A 19,724-nucleotide genomic window follows, 5' to 3' on the forward strand; every position below is an offset into this window, starting at 1 on the left:
TCATCTCATAACGTACAGTTACAAATCAAAGATTTTTGTACTAGAGACATGTCAAATTACTTTTAAAAAATAAAGTTGTAATAATTAACATATTTAATCAGACGTTTCTGAATTTTTAGACATGAACAATTTAACAAGAATATATATAACACTTATGGGCATTTTGCAGCTTGAAATACAATTTTTAAAATATATTAAGAATTTATTATACAATACATAACCTTTATTTTTTCTTTTTTTTTCAAACTGCCAAACTATCCTGCATGAATTCTTCAATTAAATAATAACATTTTCCTACTAGTGTCTTAAATAACATATTTGTATTATTTAATTTATTGTAAATTTTTAATCCTGTGTACAATGGTGTTTGAGCATAAAATTTTAAATTATGGAAGGGAAGTTTGAAATTTTATCTGTGACAAGTATTGTAATTGTGGTTGAAATGAAAATTGTCATGTGGGTTTTGATTTTTATATCTGGAAATAAAAATTTCATAGATGTACAGAGAAGGAATGGTTAGTATTTTTAATTTTTTACATAATTTGTAACATGATGTTCTTTTTTGGACTAAACACATGTTTCTTACAATTCTCGTTTAAAGTATTAGTAATCTTGAGCTGTTCATAGAGTTTCCCCAGAAAACTATTCCGTATCAAATTATAGTTTGAAAGTAGCTGTGGTAGACTGTCTTCCTGGTGTCCATAAGGGTGGAACCAGATAAGACATTGATCGCATAAGCTAGGCTGTTTGGTTTGTTCACTAACAAGTCTACATGTGCCTTCCAATTTAAATTTTTGTCAAGCTTCAGACATAACTTGCTTCAGTCATTTCCTGATCACTGTGCACTATTTTTATGGGAGATGGTGATGATGTTTTAGCACTGAACTCCACTAACTGTGTTTTTGTGAAATTGAGTTTTAATCAACTTGTTGAAACCATATTTTCCACATATCATGAATTTATTCTAAATTGTCATTTTCAATTAAAACTGAGGTGTCTTCTGTGAATAAAATTGAGCCATGCAGGGCCCCTGTACAAATCTTTTTCCAGTCCAAGAATGATTTTTTTCCATTTAAATGTAGTATAACTTTCTGTTTTCTTTCAGGCAAATAAGGTTTTAAACACTGCAATGCCCTGTCCACTATCCCATATCTCTCTAACTTGCGTAGAAGTAGTGAGTGATTGATCAAGTCAAAAGCTTTGGTCAAATCACAAAAAATACCTGTGACCTTTTTCCCTTGTCTAAAGTAGAGATTATCTTTTCAGTAAATTCCCTGACAGCATTTTTCCCCTTTTGAAATCCAAATTGATTTTTGACTATGATATCATTTTCTATGAGAAAGTTTTCAAGATGTTTTGCAATAATCATTTCTATCACCTTGGCAAAAACTGGCAGCAGGGAAATAGGGTGGTAATTTCCCATGTCAGTGAACATGAATGGATGCAGGTGATAAGACAGGATGCTTACATATGTGTCTCCTGTCAGAGACATATCTAGACATATCAGGGGTCCCCCCAACTGCACACACCCCACACCACTATAGAGCCTCCATCAGCTTGAACAGTCCCCTGCTGACATCCAGGGATTCATGAGGTTGTCGCTGTACCCATACAGGTCCATCTGCTCAATATAATTTGAAACGAGACTCATCCAACTAGGCAACATGTTTCCAGCCATCAACAGTCCAATTTAGGTTTTGACGGGCCCGGGCAAAGTGTAAAGCTTTTGTTGTGCAGTCATCTTCGACTCCAAAAGCCCATATTGATGATGTTTCATTGAATATTTTGCATGCTGAAATTTGTTGACAGCTCAGCAATGAAATCTGCAGCAATTTGCAGAAGGGTTGTACTTCCATCACATTGAATGATTCTCTTTAGTTGTCTTTGGCCCTGTTCTCGGAGGTTCCTTTTCCAGCCACTGCGATGTTGGAGATTTGATGTTTTACCAGACTTCTGATGTTCATGGTACACACGTGAAATGGTCGTATGGGAAAATCACCACTTCATCATACCTCGGATACGTTGTGTCCCATCGCTTGTGCACTGACTGTAACACCACGCTCAAACTCACTTAAATCATGATAACCTTCCATTGTAGTAGCAGTAACAGATCTAACAACTGTGCCAGACACTTGTTGTCTTATGTAGGGGTTGCCAACTGCAGCACCGTATTCTGCCTGTGTACATATCTCTGTATTTGAATATGCATGCCAATACCACTTTCTTCGGTCCTTTAGTGTAACGTAGTTGAGTGGAACACAGAGAAAATAACCTTAGAATAGTCAGTCATTGACTTAAAGGTAACCAGTTAGCCATAAATGATAATCAAAACTGAGAATGTAACTTTAAGCTTAAGTAATTATCCTGTCACAAACTTCATCCATCATTAAATTGATGGGCTTAAACTTGGATTCTAAAATCATGGGGTATCATTCACAGAGTCTAGATGTATTAAACTATCAAGAGTAGTATACCTGTTAAACAAAGTTGGAATAAGTATGGGTGAAAAATTTTGCTTAGCTTGTATTATGCATTTTTTCATAGTTATATAGCATAGTGCATACTGGTATGGGGTAGCTTGTGGCAGAAGAAGCCAATCAGATGCATTCCGGGTGTCTTAAAAACAATGTATCCTATAGGCAAACTTAATTATGTGTAGATGATTTCTGATGCTAATCACATGGGGCTTATGAGCTGCTGCATGACATGGATTGTGGACCTCCTCAACACATTGATTCCATATACACTTGACAGTCATAGGATGTCAACCAACTTAAGCAGCAATACATCACAATCATAAACCTCCATCTTGCTTGGACGCAATCATGCCACCATCGAATTCACACTTGTGGTGGTGACATTACTCCTTTTTACATTAAGCAAAACATGATCTCCTCACAAACAAACAACACTCAACACAATTTCTGAATGAGAAATTTGCTGTGTAATGCTTCCCTACATAAAGAGTGTAGATGCAGTCACATCCACCTATTTGGTCTCATTGTGCTGAAGTGCAAATCATTTGCATATTCAAGCTACAACACTTCATGCCATGTTCACATCTTTTGCATGCCTTCTACATAGCAGTTGAAATTGGAATTGCAAGCAAGGTAGCTACAAAATTCTAAGAATTAAATTTTTCAGTACACAGCCATTTCAGTCACATACTTTCCCAGTCCCCCCCTATGAACTATAGACCTTGCCATTGGTGGGGAGGCTTGCGCCTCTCAGCGATACAGATAGCCGTACCGTAGGTGCAACCAGAACAGAGGGGTATCTGTTGAGAGGCTAGACAAATGTGTGGTTCCTGAAAAGGGGTATCAGCCTTTTCAGTAGTTGCAGGGGCCACAGTCTGGATGATTGACTGATCTGGCCCAACCAAAACGGCCTTCATGTGCTGGTACTGCAAACGGCTGAAAGCAAGGGGAAACTACAGCCGTAATTTATCCCGAGGGCATGCAGCCTTACTGTATGGTTAAATGATGATGGCGTCCTCTTGGTTAAAATATTCCGGAGGTAAAATAGTCCCCCATTTGGATCTACGGGCAGGGACTACTCAAGAGGACGTCGTTATCAGGAGAAAGAAAACTGGCATTCTCTGGATCGGAGTGTGGAATGTCAGATCCCTTAATCAGGCAGGTAGGTTAGAAAATTTAAAAAGGGAAATGGATAGGTTACAGTTAGATATAGTGGGAATTAGTGAACTTCGGTGGCAGGAGGAACAAGACTTTTGGTCAGGTGAATACAGGGTTATAAATACAAAATCAAATAGGGGTAATGCAGGAGTCGGTTTAATAATGAATAAAAAAATAGGAGCGCAGGTAAGCTACTACCAACAGCATAGTGAACGCATTATGGTGGCCAAGATATACATGAAGCCCATGCCTACTACAGTAGTACAAGTTTATATGCCAACTAGCTCTGCAGATGATGAAGAAATTGATGAAATGTATGATGAGATAATAGAAATTATTCAGGTAGTGAAGGGAGACGAAAATTTAATAGTCATGGGTGACTGGAATTCGAGAATAGGAAAAGGGAGAGAAGGAAACATAGTTGGTGAATATGGATTGGGGGAGAGAAATGAAAGAGGAAGCCGTCTGGTAGAATTTTGCACAGAGCATAACTTAATCATAGCTAACACCTGGTTCAAGAACCATAAAAGAAGGTTGTATACATGGAAAAATCCTGGAGACACTAGAAGGTATCAGATAGATTATATAATGGTAAGACAGAGATTTAGGAACCAGATTTTCAATTGTAAGAAATTTCCAGGGGCAGATGTGGATGCTGACCACAATCTATTGGTTATGAACTGTAGATTAAAACTGAGGAAACTGCAAAATGGTGGGAATTTAAGGAGATGGGACCTGGATAAACTGACTAAACCAGAGGTTGTACAGAGTTTCAGGGAGAGCATAAGGGAACAATTGACAAGGATGGAGGAAAGACATACAGTAGAAGAAGAATGGGTAGCTTTGAGGGCTGAAGTAGTGATGGCAGCAGAGGATCAAGTAGGTAAAAAGACGAGAGCTAGTAGAAATCCTTGGGTGACAGAAGAAATATTGAATTTAATTGATGAAAGGAGAAAATATAAAAATGCAGTAAATGAAGCAGGCAAAAAGGAATACAAAAGTCTCAAAAATGAGATCAACAGGAAGTGCAAAATGGCTAAGCAGGCATGGATAGAGGACAAATGTAAGAATGTAGAGGCTTGTCTCACTAGTGGTAAGATAGATACTGCCTACACTAAAATTAAAGAGACCTTTGGAGAGAAGAGAACCACTTGTATGAATATCAAGAGCTCAGATGGCAACCCAGTTCTAAGCAAAGAAGGGAAGGCAGAAAGGTGGAAGGAGTATATAGAGGATTTATACAAGGGCGATGTACTTGAGGACAATATTGTGGAAATGGAAGAGGATGTAGATGAAGACGAAATGGGAGATAAGATACTGCGTGAAGAGTTTGACAGAGCACTGAAAGACCTGAGTCGAAACAAGGCCCCGGGAGTAGACAACATTCCATTAGAACTACTGACAGCCTTGGGAGAGGCAGCCCTGGCAGAACTCTACCATCTGGTGGGCAAGATGTATGAGACAGGCGAAATACCCTCAGACTTCAAGAATAATATAATAATTCCAATCCCAAAGAAAGCAGGTGTTGACAGATGTGAAAATTATGGAACTATCAGTTTAATAAGTCACGGCTGCAAAATACTAACGCAAATTCTTTGCAGACGAATGGAAAAACTTGTAGAAGCCGACCTCGGGGAAGATCAGTTAGGATTCCGTAGAAATGTTGGAACACGTGAGGCAACACATGAATGGAAAACCTGGTGGAAGCCGACCTTGGGGAAGATCATTTTGAATTCTGTAGAAATATTGAACACGTGACACAACACTGACCCTACAACTTATCTTATAAGCTAGATTAAGAAAAGGCAAACTTATGTTTCTGGCATTTGTAGACTTAGAGAAAGCTTTTGACAATGTTGACTGGAATACTCTCTTTCAAATTCTGGATATGGCAGGGGTAAAATACAGGGAGTGAAAGGCTATTTACAATTTGTACAGAAACCAGATGGCAGTTATAAGAGTCGAGGGGCATGAAAGGGAAGCAGCGGTTGGAAACGGAGTAAGACAGGGTTGTAGCCTCTCCCCAATGTTATTCAATCTGTATATTGAGCAAGCAATCAAGGAAACAAAAGAAAAATTCATAGTAGGTACTAAAATCCATGGAGAAGAAATAAAAACTTTAAGGTTCGCCGATGACGTTGTAATTCTATCAGAGACAGCAAAGGACTTGGAAGGGCAGTTGAATGGGATGGACAGTGTCTTGAGAGGAGGATATAAGATGAACATCAACAAAAGCAAAACGAGGATAATGGAATGTGGTCGAGTTAACTCAGGTAATGCTGAGGGAATTAGATTAGGGAATGAGACACTTAAAGTAGTAAAAGAGCGTTGCTATTTGGGGAGCAAAATAACTGATGATGGTTGAAGTAGAGAGGATATAAAATGTAGACTGGCAATGGCAAAGAAAGTGTTTGTGAAGAAGAGGAATTTGTTAACATCGAGTATAGATTTAAGTGTCAGGAAGTCGTTTCTGAGAGTATTTGTATGGAGTGTAGCCATGTATGGAAGTGAAACATGGACGATAAATAGTTCGGACAAGAAGAGAATAGAAGCTTTCCAAATGTGGTGCTACAGAAGAATGCTGAAGATTAGATGGATAGATCACATAACTAATGAGGAGGTATTGAATAGAATTGGGGAGAAGAGGAGTTTGTGGCACAACTTGACTAGAAGAAGGTATCGGTTGGTAGGACATGTTCTGAGGCATCAAGGGATCATCAATGTGGTATTGGAGGGCAGTGTGGAGGGTAAAAATCGTAGAGGGAGACCAAGAGATGAATACACTAAGCGGATTCAGAAGGATGTAGATTGCAGTATCTACTGGGAGATGAAGCAGCTTGCACAGGATAGAGTAGCATGGAGAGCTGCATCAAACCAGTCTCAGGACTGAAGACCACAACAACAACAACTTTCCCAGTAAGGAATTTTAGTAATTTCATACAGAATTGATGAAAAAAATGTATTTCATACAGTAAGGAATTCATTAACTTTACAAAGAAGTACCTTACATTTCCACTCTTACAGTTTATAAATTTTATATATTGATATGTAGTGTCTGTTCTGTTTGACATATCCTACAGTGCTAGGTACTTTCAGTGTGGCTGTACCCTATCTTCCAAACCCCTGCAGGACTTAGCGAATACTACAAGCAGTGGGGCTGATGGTAGGGGGTGCTATTTGCACGTGACAAGCTGAGAATGTGGTTTGGGCAGGAAGCAAGTCTATATGACACAGATGGTTAAAGCAACCATTCTAGTGATGTGGGGCATCCGGATTTGAGTCCTGGTGCTCTACAAATTTTCAACCTTCACCACCGATTTATTCCAATGCCTGCAGTCAGCTAAAGTCTTGCTTTCTTATAAATTGCTGCTGTACCACCAGTGGTGTCTGTTCTGTTGAACATGTCTGACAACATACACCATGGATACATCATATCTTCTGAACCTGTGTGGGACTTAGTGAATAATATGAGCAGTGGGCTTAATGGAAGGAGGTGCTACTTGCACGTGACAAATATTACTATGTTTTATAGTTATCTAGCTTACAATGTGATTTGTTCTTATTATTTTGTTTACTGTGTTCCATTACTCTTTACTTTTTACAAATTGTAATGTCACTGATAGCGTGTAATATCCTCAAAGATGGGTGCATAATTAAATTGAAATGAATAAATGAAATGCATGAGGTGAGCATAAATATACTTTTAGAAAAACGTGAAAGTTGAAGACCAATAGGAAGGCCAAGCAAATCCCGGAAAGGATGAGTGATTACAGGAGCGGAAAGGAGATGCCTAAGATGGAAAGAAGCCTAGAGACAACAAATGTGTAGAGGTAGTAAGATATAGGGAGCACTTGTACATTACATCCAGGGAAGAAATTTAAAATGGATTATGAATGAGATAAATTTGCAGTATCAGTGAGACACAATTACCATTACATTAAAGCCCATGTAATACTGTATTCAGTTGCTGGTTCATCACAGCAGAATATTGCAAGCATAATGCATGGAACAAGAAGATAATTATCTACAGTGTTTCTACTACATTTTTTTTTTTTTTTAAATGGGTTTCAACTTATATGATCATTGTCATAAAAGAAAAGAAAATTGTTATCACACACTGTTTTGTATTCTACAAGTTTTATACATGGGTCACCATGTCTATCACCGTGATTATGTCACATTTCAATAGTTATTTTTGTTGACTGACCAACATTTTAGTTTGGTCTGTATAGTGGATAGTAGAAATAAAATATGCACAAAACACCAATTGTTGTGAGAAGACTTAATTTACTTTGTTTAATTGTAGGGGTTAATAAAGTGAGTATAATTGTTTTAAAACCAGTATTTCATATAAAGTATGTAATAGCACATAATGAGATTACTAAACTTTAAAGCTCAGAAATTTGTCTTAGTTACTGAACAAAACAGCTATAGTTTAAATGAGATAGATAAAACAACAAAATTTTGGAGTTTTGTAATGTGCCATAGTCTCTGAGAACATGTGTCCTCCATTCATCTGCCATCTCTTGGCTAAACCCAGCTTTCTATCTTATACACCAATTAGCAGTCAGTTTTCCTCTTAATTATACTGTTTTTATATCTGTTAGTCAATTCTAATTATTTTTATTTATCTATTATCAGAGCAGCTGCCTAAATGGTTCATGAGAATTAATGTAAGTTTAAACAAATTTCTTTAGAAAAATTGATCCTGGAGAATAATTTACTTTTTATTTTACTCTCACAGGTGTGGCATCTGTGTCTCAGGTTCTACTAGGAGACCTCCAGACACAGATATTGATACATGTGGCATTTGTAAGGGTGGTAATCGCTGCGTGGGTTGTGATGGACATCCAGGCTCCGAGCTAAAACAGGATGGTTGTGGACATTGCCTACCCACTGATGATATAAATTTTAACAGTATGTTTAATATATGTACTTAAATTTCCTTAATTTGCATTTATTAAATGATGTTTGTTATTATAGCATATAATTCCCAGCTGCATCAATGGACTCTTCCTTTAGCCATTGAGACTGTCAGAGCTGATTCCCAACATCCAGGGGAAGGTTGCCTTTTTCAGCCTCGAGATGATGGGTTGGGCTTTCAGTAATTCTAAATGGTTTATGGTTGGGTGCCTACTAGACTAGCTAAGGACAGTGATTTTCCATGATGTATTTTGCACCAGCTCCTGGAAAGAAACTTTTGAAAATCCCTGATAAGAAACAGTATCTTACAGAGAACTTCTATGAATTGGATCAAATCAGGAATTGACCTTTGAAAGTGCGTACATTTTTCTCCTGAGGCTGGATGGGGTGGTTTTGGAGCTCATGAAATAGGTAATCAGTGGTGGGCAGCCATTGTGGGTGAGGGGGGAGGGGGGAGGGGGGAGGGGGGGTATGACTAGTAGGTCCTGTAGGGTAGAGATAATGTTTCAAGATTAATGAGTGCATCATATTGGAAGTGAATGGTCCTCAGTGATCAATAAAGCTGTTTGGAAAGCTTTGAAAGAGCTCAGCTTGGTCATTTTCCAGTTGTCTTGGCAGGCATTGGAGTTTAGTAGGTCACATACTCATTAGGAAGAGCTTGCAGAGTGTGCAGCACCTAGGTGTTGTTTAATGAATGAGGCAGATTTGGCAAGATTTAACAGGAGATGATAAATTCCATTTGTTCCTGTGGAAAAGGTGTGCTGTGTTTTATGTGTGTCCTGTTCCTTTTTGGCCTTAAACTGTTATCCTGTTTCTTTTATGGAGTAGGTCATTGGTGAAAGTTGTTGGAGATGAGATGTAGATAGTGTAGTCACTGTTTTTGGTATTCATTTTCCAATCTAGTTGTCAGACCTGTGAGTATTTTGAAAATAGTTGGATTGTTATGGGGCATTTATTAGTGATGCAAGAGTTGTGACAGTTCCAGATTCTAACCCAATGTCATGGACAAATTGAATCTCATTTTTTTTATTATTTTGAGCTTTTCCTCATTACAGAGGCTTATCTCCAACATAATAATTTACTTGGAAATTACAATACAAACAATAAACGTTCTTAAACTATAATCTCAAAATATTTCTCCAGGTGTTTCGATCTTGTGTGTCTTCTTCCTCTGCGCCCATTCTCCTCATTATGTGCTGTACATTTTGGAGCCAGGTTGGCATAGGTCATCCTCTTCTTCTTCTCCCCTCCGGTTCCCACTCCAGTATCAATTTTGGTATTCTGGTTTTCTCCATTCGTCGTACATGCCCGTACCACTGTAATTTCTTCCTATCCATTACGTCATATATTCTTTCTTTTATTTCCATTCTCCTTATTACTTCGGTGTTCCTTATCTTTTCTTTCCTGGAGATTCTTGCCGATCTTCTCCAAAAGTCCATCTCTAGAGCTTGTAATTTTTTAATGTGCTTCATGTTAATTGTCCAGGTCTCCGTTCCATACAGAACCACACTCTCTAATATGGATTTGTATATTAGTTTTTTAGTTCTGCTCATTACATTCCTGCTCCATAAGACTGAGTTAAGCATCCCAATGACCCTCTGTCCGCTACTAATTCTTTTATTGATTTCTGACTCTGATTTTCCCTCAATTTCTAAAATGGATCCTAAATAACAGAAAGTGTTTATCTTTTTGATTTTCTTTCCTTCAATGTATAGCTCATCTGAATCATTAGTCAAGTATTCTGTTTTTTTTTTTTGTAATTAATCTTCAAACCCCAAATTTTGTATGCTACTGCTAGTTGATTGCACATATAGTTAGCATCCTCCCCATCTTGTGCTATGACTACTTGATCATCAGCAAATAATAAATGATGTAGGTAAACTCCATCTCTTATTTCTAATCCCATACTATTACATTTACGAGACCATGTTCTAAGGCTAATATCTATATAGATTTTAAATAATGATGGTGACATGGGACAAGGCCTTTGCTTGTTCTAAATTTCTGTGAAAGTTTATTACCAACTTTCACTTGGCAAATGTTATCTTTATACATCTGTTCTATTATTTTTATCAAGGGTTTATGTTTGCCATATGTAGTGCTCTCCAAAGTAATTTTCTTGGAACAGTATCATATGCTTTTTCTCGATCTATGAAAATTAATCCTATATTTTTTGATTTTTCCCTATGTTTCTTCAAAATCTGTCGTAATGTGAAAATATGGTCTACACATGATCTCCCAGCCGTGAATCCACATTGTTCTTCTTGGGTTCTAAAATTTTTTTCCAGTTTGTTTTTAACTACTTTCACAAAAATTCTCATTAATGTGTTTGTAACACAAATTCCTCGATAGTTTGAACAAATTTTGCGATCCCCTTTCTTAAATATTGTATTAATGTAACCTAGCTTCATCTCGTTGGGTATTGAATCTCCATGTATCATTTTGTTGAAGAGCTGTGTTATCAGTTTCACAATTTTGTCACCACCATATTTCAGACACTCCAGATTGATATTGCCTGGTCCCGGTGATTTACCATTCTTTCCTGTTCTCAACGCCTGAAGTACTTCAGTTTCTAAAATCTGGATCTCATCATCTTCATGTCCTTTATCTTCCCGTGTTCCTTCTTCTAGATATTCTTCTCTGTCCTCATTTAATAATTTTTGGAAATACTCTTCCCATTCCTTTTGTGTTATCAGTTGGAGATTAGTTTTGCTTTTTTTATCCTGTCGAAGCCCTTTCAATACTGACCATGCTTCTTTTGCTCTCCCAAATCCTAATTTGCTATTCACCTTGGCACATGTTCTTTCCCATGCTTCATTTTTTGCCATCCTTATTTTTTTCATCACTTCATTCTTCTTTTTCTTGTATATTGATCTTGTTTCTTCTGATTTATCATTCAACCACTGAAGGAACGCATTTTGTTTTTCTCTAGCGAGGACCTCTAGTTCCTCTGACCACCACTCTGCTGCCTGCTTGTGGTTGCTATCTTTTTTACCCAACACCTCCGTTGCTATGATTTTCACATTAGCTTTTATATAGTTATATATTTCCTCTGTACTTCCTTCAAATGATTCAACCAGTTTGCTTTCCATCCTGGCTGCAAAGAGTGTTCTGATACTTTCGTCTTGTAGGCTGTCAATATTAAAAGGTAAATTTTCATCTTTCTAAGTCTGGTTCATTTTATTTATGTTACTTGTATCACTCCTTGCATTCTTCCATGGCCAGAAAGACTTCATTTTAACTAGATAGTGGTCTGATCCACACTGGGCTCCTCTATAAGATCTGACGTCTACTGCTTTGAAACTACTTGTTTGCCTAGTGATAATATAATCTATTATAGAACAAAGTTCTTTGGTGTTCTGTTGCCAAGTATATTTATGAATGTCCTTATGTTTGAAAAATGTGTTGGTAATTTTTAGATCAAATTGTTCACAAATTGCAATCAATCGTTCCCCATTGTCATTATATTCGTCCTCTCCATGTTTTCCTACTATTCTACAAGATTCTCTAATTCCTACCCTTCCATTCAGATCTCCCATGATAATCAGTCCCTTTCTTTTTGGGATTTTTTCAATAGTCTCCCTGAGGGTGTCCCAAAATGTATCTTTCTCCTTATCTTTTGTGTCATTCGTGGGTGCATATACACCAATAATCACAACTTCCCTAGCAAATAATGTCATTTCAACAGTTATAATACGTTGATTGATGAATGTCCAATTTGTGATTCTTTCTTTCCATGATTTCTTTATCATAATGGAGACTCCTGCTTTGGCTCTTACTGCTTTTGATATCCCACTCCAGATATGTACATAATTGTCCAGTTCTTCTTCTCCTTGGCCTTTCTTCTTTGTTTCAGAGAGTATCCGTGTTGAACATGTCAAGTTCTGCAGGTAGTAAATTTATTTTAGTGGAAATACCTTGCACATTCCAGCATCCAAACATAATTTTCCGTTTCTGTTCGCCAGTTCGTTGTCCAAAGTTCCAATTTTTCCGAGGCATATTATTAGGTTTTTTAACATATTTTTTTTTTATGTGAGTGAGGAGCTGGCCCACTGCACAACCCCCAACCTGGAGGACCAGGTAATTTTTACTCAAGGTTTTCTTCCTTTAGCCTTTGATAAGCCAATATCATACTACAAGGCAGCAGTTGCTAGTTTTGGTCTACCCCGGGTATTTTATTTCCCCGCTACCCACCATATCTGGTGAGCATTCCCCTATCCGTCACCTGGGGAGGCGCCCGATGGGAGACCAGCAAACTCCACACGGGAAATTGAATCTCATGATCCTGTGGCCAGAACCCATACGCTCTGTGCAATATAGATACAGTAAAAAATTCAGCATGCTGTTCTGCAGGTTTACTCAGTTGACCTGAATAAATCTCCTACACTGGTACACTATTAAATCAGTCTAATAAAAAGGAAATTGAATCTCATGATCCTTTTTATTAGACTGATTTAATAGTGTACCAGTGTAGGAGATTAATTCAGGTCAACTGAGTAAACCTGCAGAACAGCATGCTGAATTTTTTTACTGTATCTATATTGCACAGAGCGTATGGGTTCTGGCCACAGATATGAGTGGAACTTCCCACAATGTCACAGAAGCTCTGAGGAAGAAGCAAACAGAATGTTTCACTTGCAAACACCTATCAGGATTGGAACTGCCACACAGAGATTCATCTTCACTGCCTGAAAGAATCAACTGTTGGCAACAGGATATAGAAAATCTACTAAGATGCATCGTACAGTTCAGTTCTGAGATCTCATTGGACAGCACTGCATATTGGCTGTTTTTGCTTTAGTACTTTAGATTGCTGGAATTTGTGCCAAGTGTCTACCACTTAAAGGAAAGAGGTGGGAGTAGGATAAGGAACGGAAAGGGGCCATGGAGGTTCAGGAAAGAATAATAAATAGAGAGACAAGGAAACAGATGCACAGGAAGGAAATAAACTGACAGGACATTATGCAGATGAAATGGTCTCGCAGCAAAGTTGTTGGTACAGTTGGATGTAGATAGGAAAGAAAGGGAAGCAGAAAAGGAAGAAAAAGAAGCTAAGAGGGCATATGAAAAGGCCAATGGGGAAGGGGAGAGAGAGAGAGAGAGAGAGAGAGAGAGAGAGAGAGAGAGAGAAAGAGGCATGTGAGAGAATGTAGGAGGAAGGAACATAAGGAAGGAAGAAAGGAATGACTGTACAACTGTACAACGTATCCAAGCAGTCCAGATTAGAATAGGATGCATGTGAAAAGGAAGTGAAGAAACATTTATGATGGGATAGAGAAGAATTAGAAGATGAAAATTCAACATCACTGGATAAGGAAGATGAGCATGACCGAGCCTCAAATGATGATGATCTTTCCCTAAATAATCTGGGAATGATAATGTTTTATCTGCACTAAAAATTTAGGAACTACCGTGTCTTTTCTCTAACACTAAATATTTGTATATTGGGAACAGAAGGCTTCACCTCAATCAGAAAAGGACACAAAATTTTTTGTAAGGTATCATTTACCTAGTTGTCAAATATGGGAAGTGTCTGTGAGGATGTTTTGTTACATAAGAAAACTGGAGAAACGAAATGTAGAAAATCAATGGAACAGGCTAAAGTTTTTCCATAGATCAAGGGGGCAAAGGAATACAAGGAAATTTAAATTTGGTGAGGATACAGAGAATGACCACCAGCATGCACAGTCACGGGCACCAGCGTAATTTGGTCAGTTTTGTAAATGGTCTCATCAGTGTCATAGGCACTGTACAAGAGTCACAGCCGAAAGTGATTGTGAAGAAAAAAAAATCCATAGGAGACCCACTTTATCTTCAGTGCTCCATTGACTGAAGAGATAACAGACTGAAAATTCAAATCCCCCCCAATGCCCTTCCTGATATCCACTATGCCATGTGCTGCATCCTCACGGACCCTCTCAGTTATCCCAATAACTGTTTTTAATGTGCACTGAATGTGCTACGGTGACAGGAAATTGGAGCATTGTAAAAGAGCAGTGATAATATTAGTGATAAGTGTAGCTAAGCATTCACTACATTGATTAGAAAATGAAATATTGAAGTGTCTGATTAAATTAATTTGAACTAAGAGTATTGTGTACATGATTTTGGTGGCTTACTAATGACTGTGTACATACTGATGAGCATTCTTTATTTTTTATACTGCATTGTTTACATCAGCAATATTATTTGGAAGATTACATGGGATTTTAATTTTTGTGCACAATAATATATCAGAATTGTATGCTCTAGTTATTTATACTTTCTTTTATATTGTTTGTTACTTTAGAAGCAGTTTATCTTGCAGTGAAAGTGAAGTAGATAGTTCTTGTGAGTTTATACAGGTAGAGGTTATACTTGACAACCAGAATAAATTAATAACTGATTTTTTTTACCAACCTCCTTACTCAGATGATTGAATTGCTGAAAGAGTCAAATAAAACTTGTGTCTCATACAGCTATAGCTGGTGATTACTTCAATCTAACCTCAATATGTTGCCAAAAATATGCATTTAAAGTCAGTGGTAAGCATAACACATGGTCTGAAATTATACTAAATGGTTTCTCCGAAAATTATTTTGAACATTTAGTTCTGGAGCCCATTTGAAGTGTAAAAGGTTGCAAAAACATATTTCACCTATATGCAACAAATAATCCTGAGAAAATAGGGAGCATAATGACAGATACGGGAATTAATGACCATATAGTTGTTGTAGCCAGACTGAATACTATAATATCCAAAACCACCAAAAATAAACACAAAATCTGTGTATTTAAAAAAGTAGATAAAAATTTGCTTGACACATTTCTATGAGACAGTCTCCACTCCTTCCAAACTAAGTATATCAATGTAAACCAATTGTGGCTTACATTCAAAGAAACAGAATCAGTGGCAACTTATATATTTGTACCAAATCTATACTAATAATAAAACAATTAACAGTAATGTCTCTTTCTTTGAGTACACTAATCTCTAAAACTACAAGATAAATTTTCACAGGTAATTCAAGCATAGCTTTGGGCAACATATAGCCTTCATTTCATCAGAATCAGATCACGGAGAAAGCAGTACACCAAAAAACCGGTAGATAGCACAGGTAGCTTCTTTTTTTCCCCCTCAGTAACAGAAGCATTTTCAGAAGTTTATGTCAGCAACAGAGCTAAGTGCAGCAACTTTATCTTTATGAATATAAAGTAACATTGAATTTACGCGGCTAAGATGAACAGGTCTACTTGTTTTCCTTTGTGTTAAAAACTTAATTAAATTACTTTGCTTCTTTAAACATGTTGCATTTATATTTGACTTCTTGGTAGGAAAAGCAAATTTATTGACATGACAATCCTATAAAAGTTCCTTTTTTACTGACTGATGTATGAAACGCTAAAAGTGATGGCATGCAAAGGCTTTTCTTTAACTTTGTAAAGCACAGGCATATAGTTCATAAATTAATAAGAGACGCAACTGATCCCCCATGTACACAAAAAAAGGTCAGAACATATTTGCAGAGTCAAGAAAAAAAGCAAGGAAGTGCAAAAGAACACAAAATCTCCAAGATTGGCAATGTTTTAGAGAAGCTCAAAATTTACTGGGACTTAAATTGAGATGCTTTTAACAGTTTCTATGTTGAAACTCTGTCTCAAAATCTGGCAGAAAATCCAAAACAAATGTTATCATATGTAAAGTACATTAGCAACAAGATACAATGAACATCTTCACTGCATGAGTGCAATGGTGATATTACTCATGACAGTGCCATTAAAGCAGTTACTAAACACAATTTCTGAAATTCCTTCACAAAAGAAGACAATGTAAATATTCTAGAATACAAAGCAAGGACAGCTGCCAACATTAATAACTTAGACATAGATGCCCTTGGTGTAGCAAAGCAATTTAAATCACTGAATAAATTCAACTCTTCCTGTCTTGTTTTCCACACAAATTACTGTTTGTCCACAATAAGTTGATGATTGGCATAGTGGCTAATGGTAATGGCCGTGCTCCCGCATTATGGCTGTGGTGACGTGACGAGCAGTGAGGGGAAGGCAGCATTGGCTACGTGCATCAGTGCTGGCACCATTATCTGTGTTTTGTGTTTAACACAAAATTGCACTGCCGGAAGTATTGTCCACTTAAGTGACACTTTTGTTGGATCAGAAAGTAGCTAATTTGTTGATATACTCATGTTCGAGAGTTTTACCTCTAACTTATGTATTTTTTATATATAAAAAAACAATTAAAAATGAATGTACGACTTGCAGCATTATGAACTGAAAGTTTTAAACTGATTTTTGGAATCTGTTTGCACATCACATTTATTAAATGCAGGCAGCAGTAATGTTTAGAAAGAGTAATTAATTGTGCCTTAAAAAACTGTCAAATGGTGTTCACGAAATATCACTGTAACTTTTTTTTCCAATATTGTCATCATCATCATCCCATGGGGGCATAGTATTGATGATAACTTCATTGCTGCCCATTCCCATTATTCAATCTCTTGTCCAGCACTCTTGTTCCAGCTGCTGCTCATTCCTGCAGTAACCTTGCCAGTCCTGTGCAGTAACTGAAAGGAAAGCAGCATTAAGAAGACTCTGCCATCTTTCCTTCAACATGTCACCAGTGACATTTTTCTCCCAGAAATTGTGTTTTATTTTGGTCTATGCCAAGTCTATTGGATTTAGAATGCAGTTGTAGGGCAAAAAATGCACTACATTGTGGCCCCTGCTCCAGCGATTTTATACACGACATACACTTTCATGGCTGGTTTGTTTTCCTTTATTGCAGATAACAGTTCAGCCTTCCTCATTGAGTCATTGCAGTTTATTTGCCCATCTTGCAACTAATAAGACCTCACAATCTTGAAATCGTATTTATTAGGCATTCTGTCTAACTTCCTGCTGTGGTATGGCATATTGTCCAAACAATCATTGAATTAGGTGAAATATTGCAAACAATCATATCTGCAACCCCCCCCCCCCCCCCCCCACACACACACTCACCCCCTTCCATCTACGTCTGAGACTCAAACTTGAGACCTTTGCTCAGTTGGTAGAGTATTTGCCTGTGAAAGGCAAAGGAGACTCAAAACTCAGGAGTTTGAGTCTCCATCCGGCACACAGTTTTAATCTGCCAGGTATTTTCATGCCCGCACACAGTTCACTGCAGAGTGAAAATTTCACTTTGGTCTCAGATCAGATTGTGTGTTTATGGAGTATCATTTTAGTTGTGCAACAGGAACCCTGATTTTCTGTCAGTAAGGCCACAGTTCATAGTAATTGATGGAAAGCTACCAAGTAAACTACAAGTAATACCTGACATTCCCACAGGAAGTGTTATAGGTGCTAGACTTTTTCCTAAACTGTATGGGTTTTTTCAGGAGGAATGGTAAATATTCAGGTATATGATAGTAATAACAATTTGAAGCAAAAATGTTAAGTGAACATGGACCCTAAAATGCATACCATAAGCAGGAGCACTTGTTTTCCTTCGATACTGTGGAAGAAATCTTTTCTTCGGCAAGCTGTTTGCTCCCCACATTCTGGGAGGAGGTAGTAAGGACCACAACAAGAAAAAATTGTCTAGTAAACATGGGCTCTGAAATGCATACTTTAAGGGCTATGAACATTTGTTCAGTAGAAGAGATGTGTTTCACTATAGCAAAAATAACAAGTGCTCATAGTTGTTAAGCTGTGCACTTTAGAGCACATGTTTACTGGACATTTTTTGTACTTTGGTCCATACTACCACCTTTGAAAATATGGAAGCAAAGAGGTTGCAGTAAAAGAGAGATGTTTCACTGTATCAGAGATTAAGAATTGCTCATAGCTCTTAAGGTATGCAGTTTAGAGCCCACATTTACAGAACTTATTTGTTTTAAATGAATTTTCCTATCATATGCTGAATACTGACCATTACTCCTGAGGCCCATGTATAAAAAGTTTAGGAGACAATCTGAGCAGCCCTCTTAGGTTGTGTGCAGATGAAACCATCATTTACCATCTGGTAGTCATCTGAATATCAAAACCAATTGCAAAATTATTTGCAAAGAAATTCACTATGGTGTGAAAAGTGGCAATGACTCTAAATAATGAAGAATGTGGGGTCATCCACATGAGTCTAAAAGGAATACATTTAATGTCAGCTGGATGATAAACCACACAAATCTAAAGGTTGCCAATGCAACTAAATACTTAAGGTTTACGATTATGAACAACTTAAAATGGAAGAGTTACATAGATAATGTTGTGGGGAAGGTGAACCAGAGGCTGTTTTAATGACAAAACACATAGAAGATGCAGCAAATCTTCTAAAAACACTACCTACATTGTGCTTATTCATTGTCATGTGGAGTATTGCTGCAGATGCTTGTATGTCCACGACTCTTCACAGAATGTGAGATTTGGAGATTTGTCTACTCTGTTAAGCAGGAAAGATGTTGATCTGTGGCATCTCTGCCAAAAGAACACAATGCCGTTGCATGCACAAGTATTTTGGAGCACACTGTTCATCATACATTGTTGAGCATGGAGCTCTGCAGCAGACCACTGCTTCATGTTCACATGTTCACATGTTGACTCAACGACATCACCAGTTATCATTGCAATGAGCACAGGACCATTGGGATTCGACCTTTGATCAACTTTTCTGAACTCTACCCCTTTCCCTAACCCTCTCCAGTCTTTTTCCTTCACCCCTCTTCCTTCCCCTTCAATTCTTCTGCCAGAAGAAGGAGCCACTTGCTCCAAAACTTGTAAAATAAATCCTTTTGTGTGTGTGTTCCCCTCCTGCCACTCGGTGAGTAGATTTTGTATGTATCCATTTATTTTATAATGTGAAGAATATAATAGGTTATTGAAATATGATAGGTCAGCATAAGAGAGTTTGCATGCATGACAAATTTTTCCCTTCACGGTTGCTTACCTCACTCCTTTCAGCACATCGGCAGTCAATACCAGGCCCGGCATTTTGCTTTGAATATTGAGGTGATTTTGCTTTGTAGATGTTTGTTTCTCTTCTTTTATGCCCATCCAGCCATTCACTCACAGGAATATTATATTCACCATCAACTTCCATATTGAGTATTTAATACAAGTCTAGCCATATACACTTAACTTCCATGTAATGGCTGTAACTAGCAACCAACTCACATAACGGATAATGTCAATAAA

General features: G+C 37.5%; 1 protein-coding gene across 1 annotated transcript in view; it reads left to right on the forward strand.

The window, feature by feature from the left end:
• Positions 1 to 19,724, forward strand: part of LOC124619798 — a 424,654-nt gene that overhangs the window by 36,774 nt on the left and 368,156 nt on the right. The window contains exon 4 of the mRNA XM_047146390.1: positions 8,380 to 8,552. Within this exon, the coding sequence (XP_047002346.1) occupies positions 8,380 to 8,552 (173 nt within the window). The remainder of the gene's footprint in view (positions 1 to 8,379; positions 8,553 to 19,724) is intronic.

Source organism: Schistocerca americana, chromosome 6, assembly GCF_021461395.2.
Source record: "Schistocerca americana isolate TAMUIC-IGC-003095 chromosome 6, iqSchAmer2.1, whole genome shotgun sequence".
Classification (NCBI taxonomy): domain Eukaryota; kingdom Metazoa; phylum Arthropoda; class Insecta; order Orthoptera; family Acrididae; genus Schistocerca; species Schistocerca americana.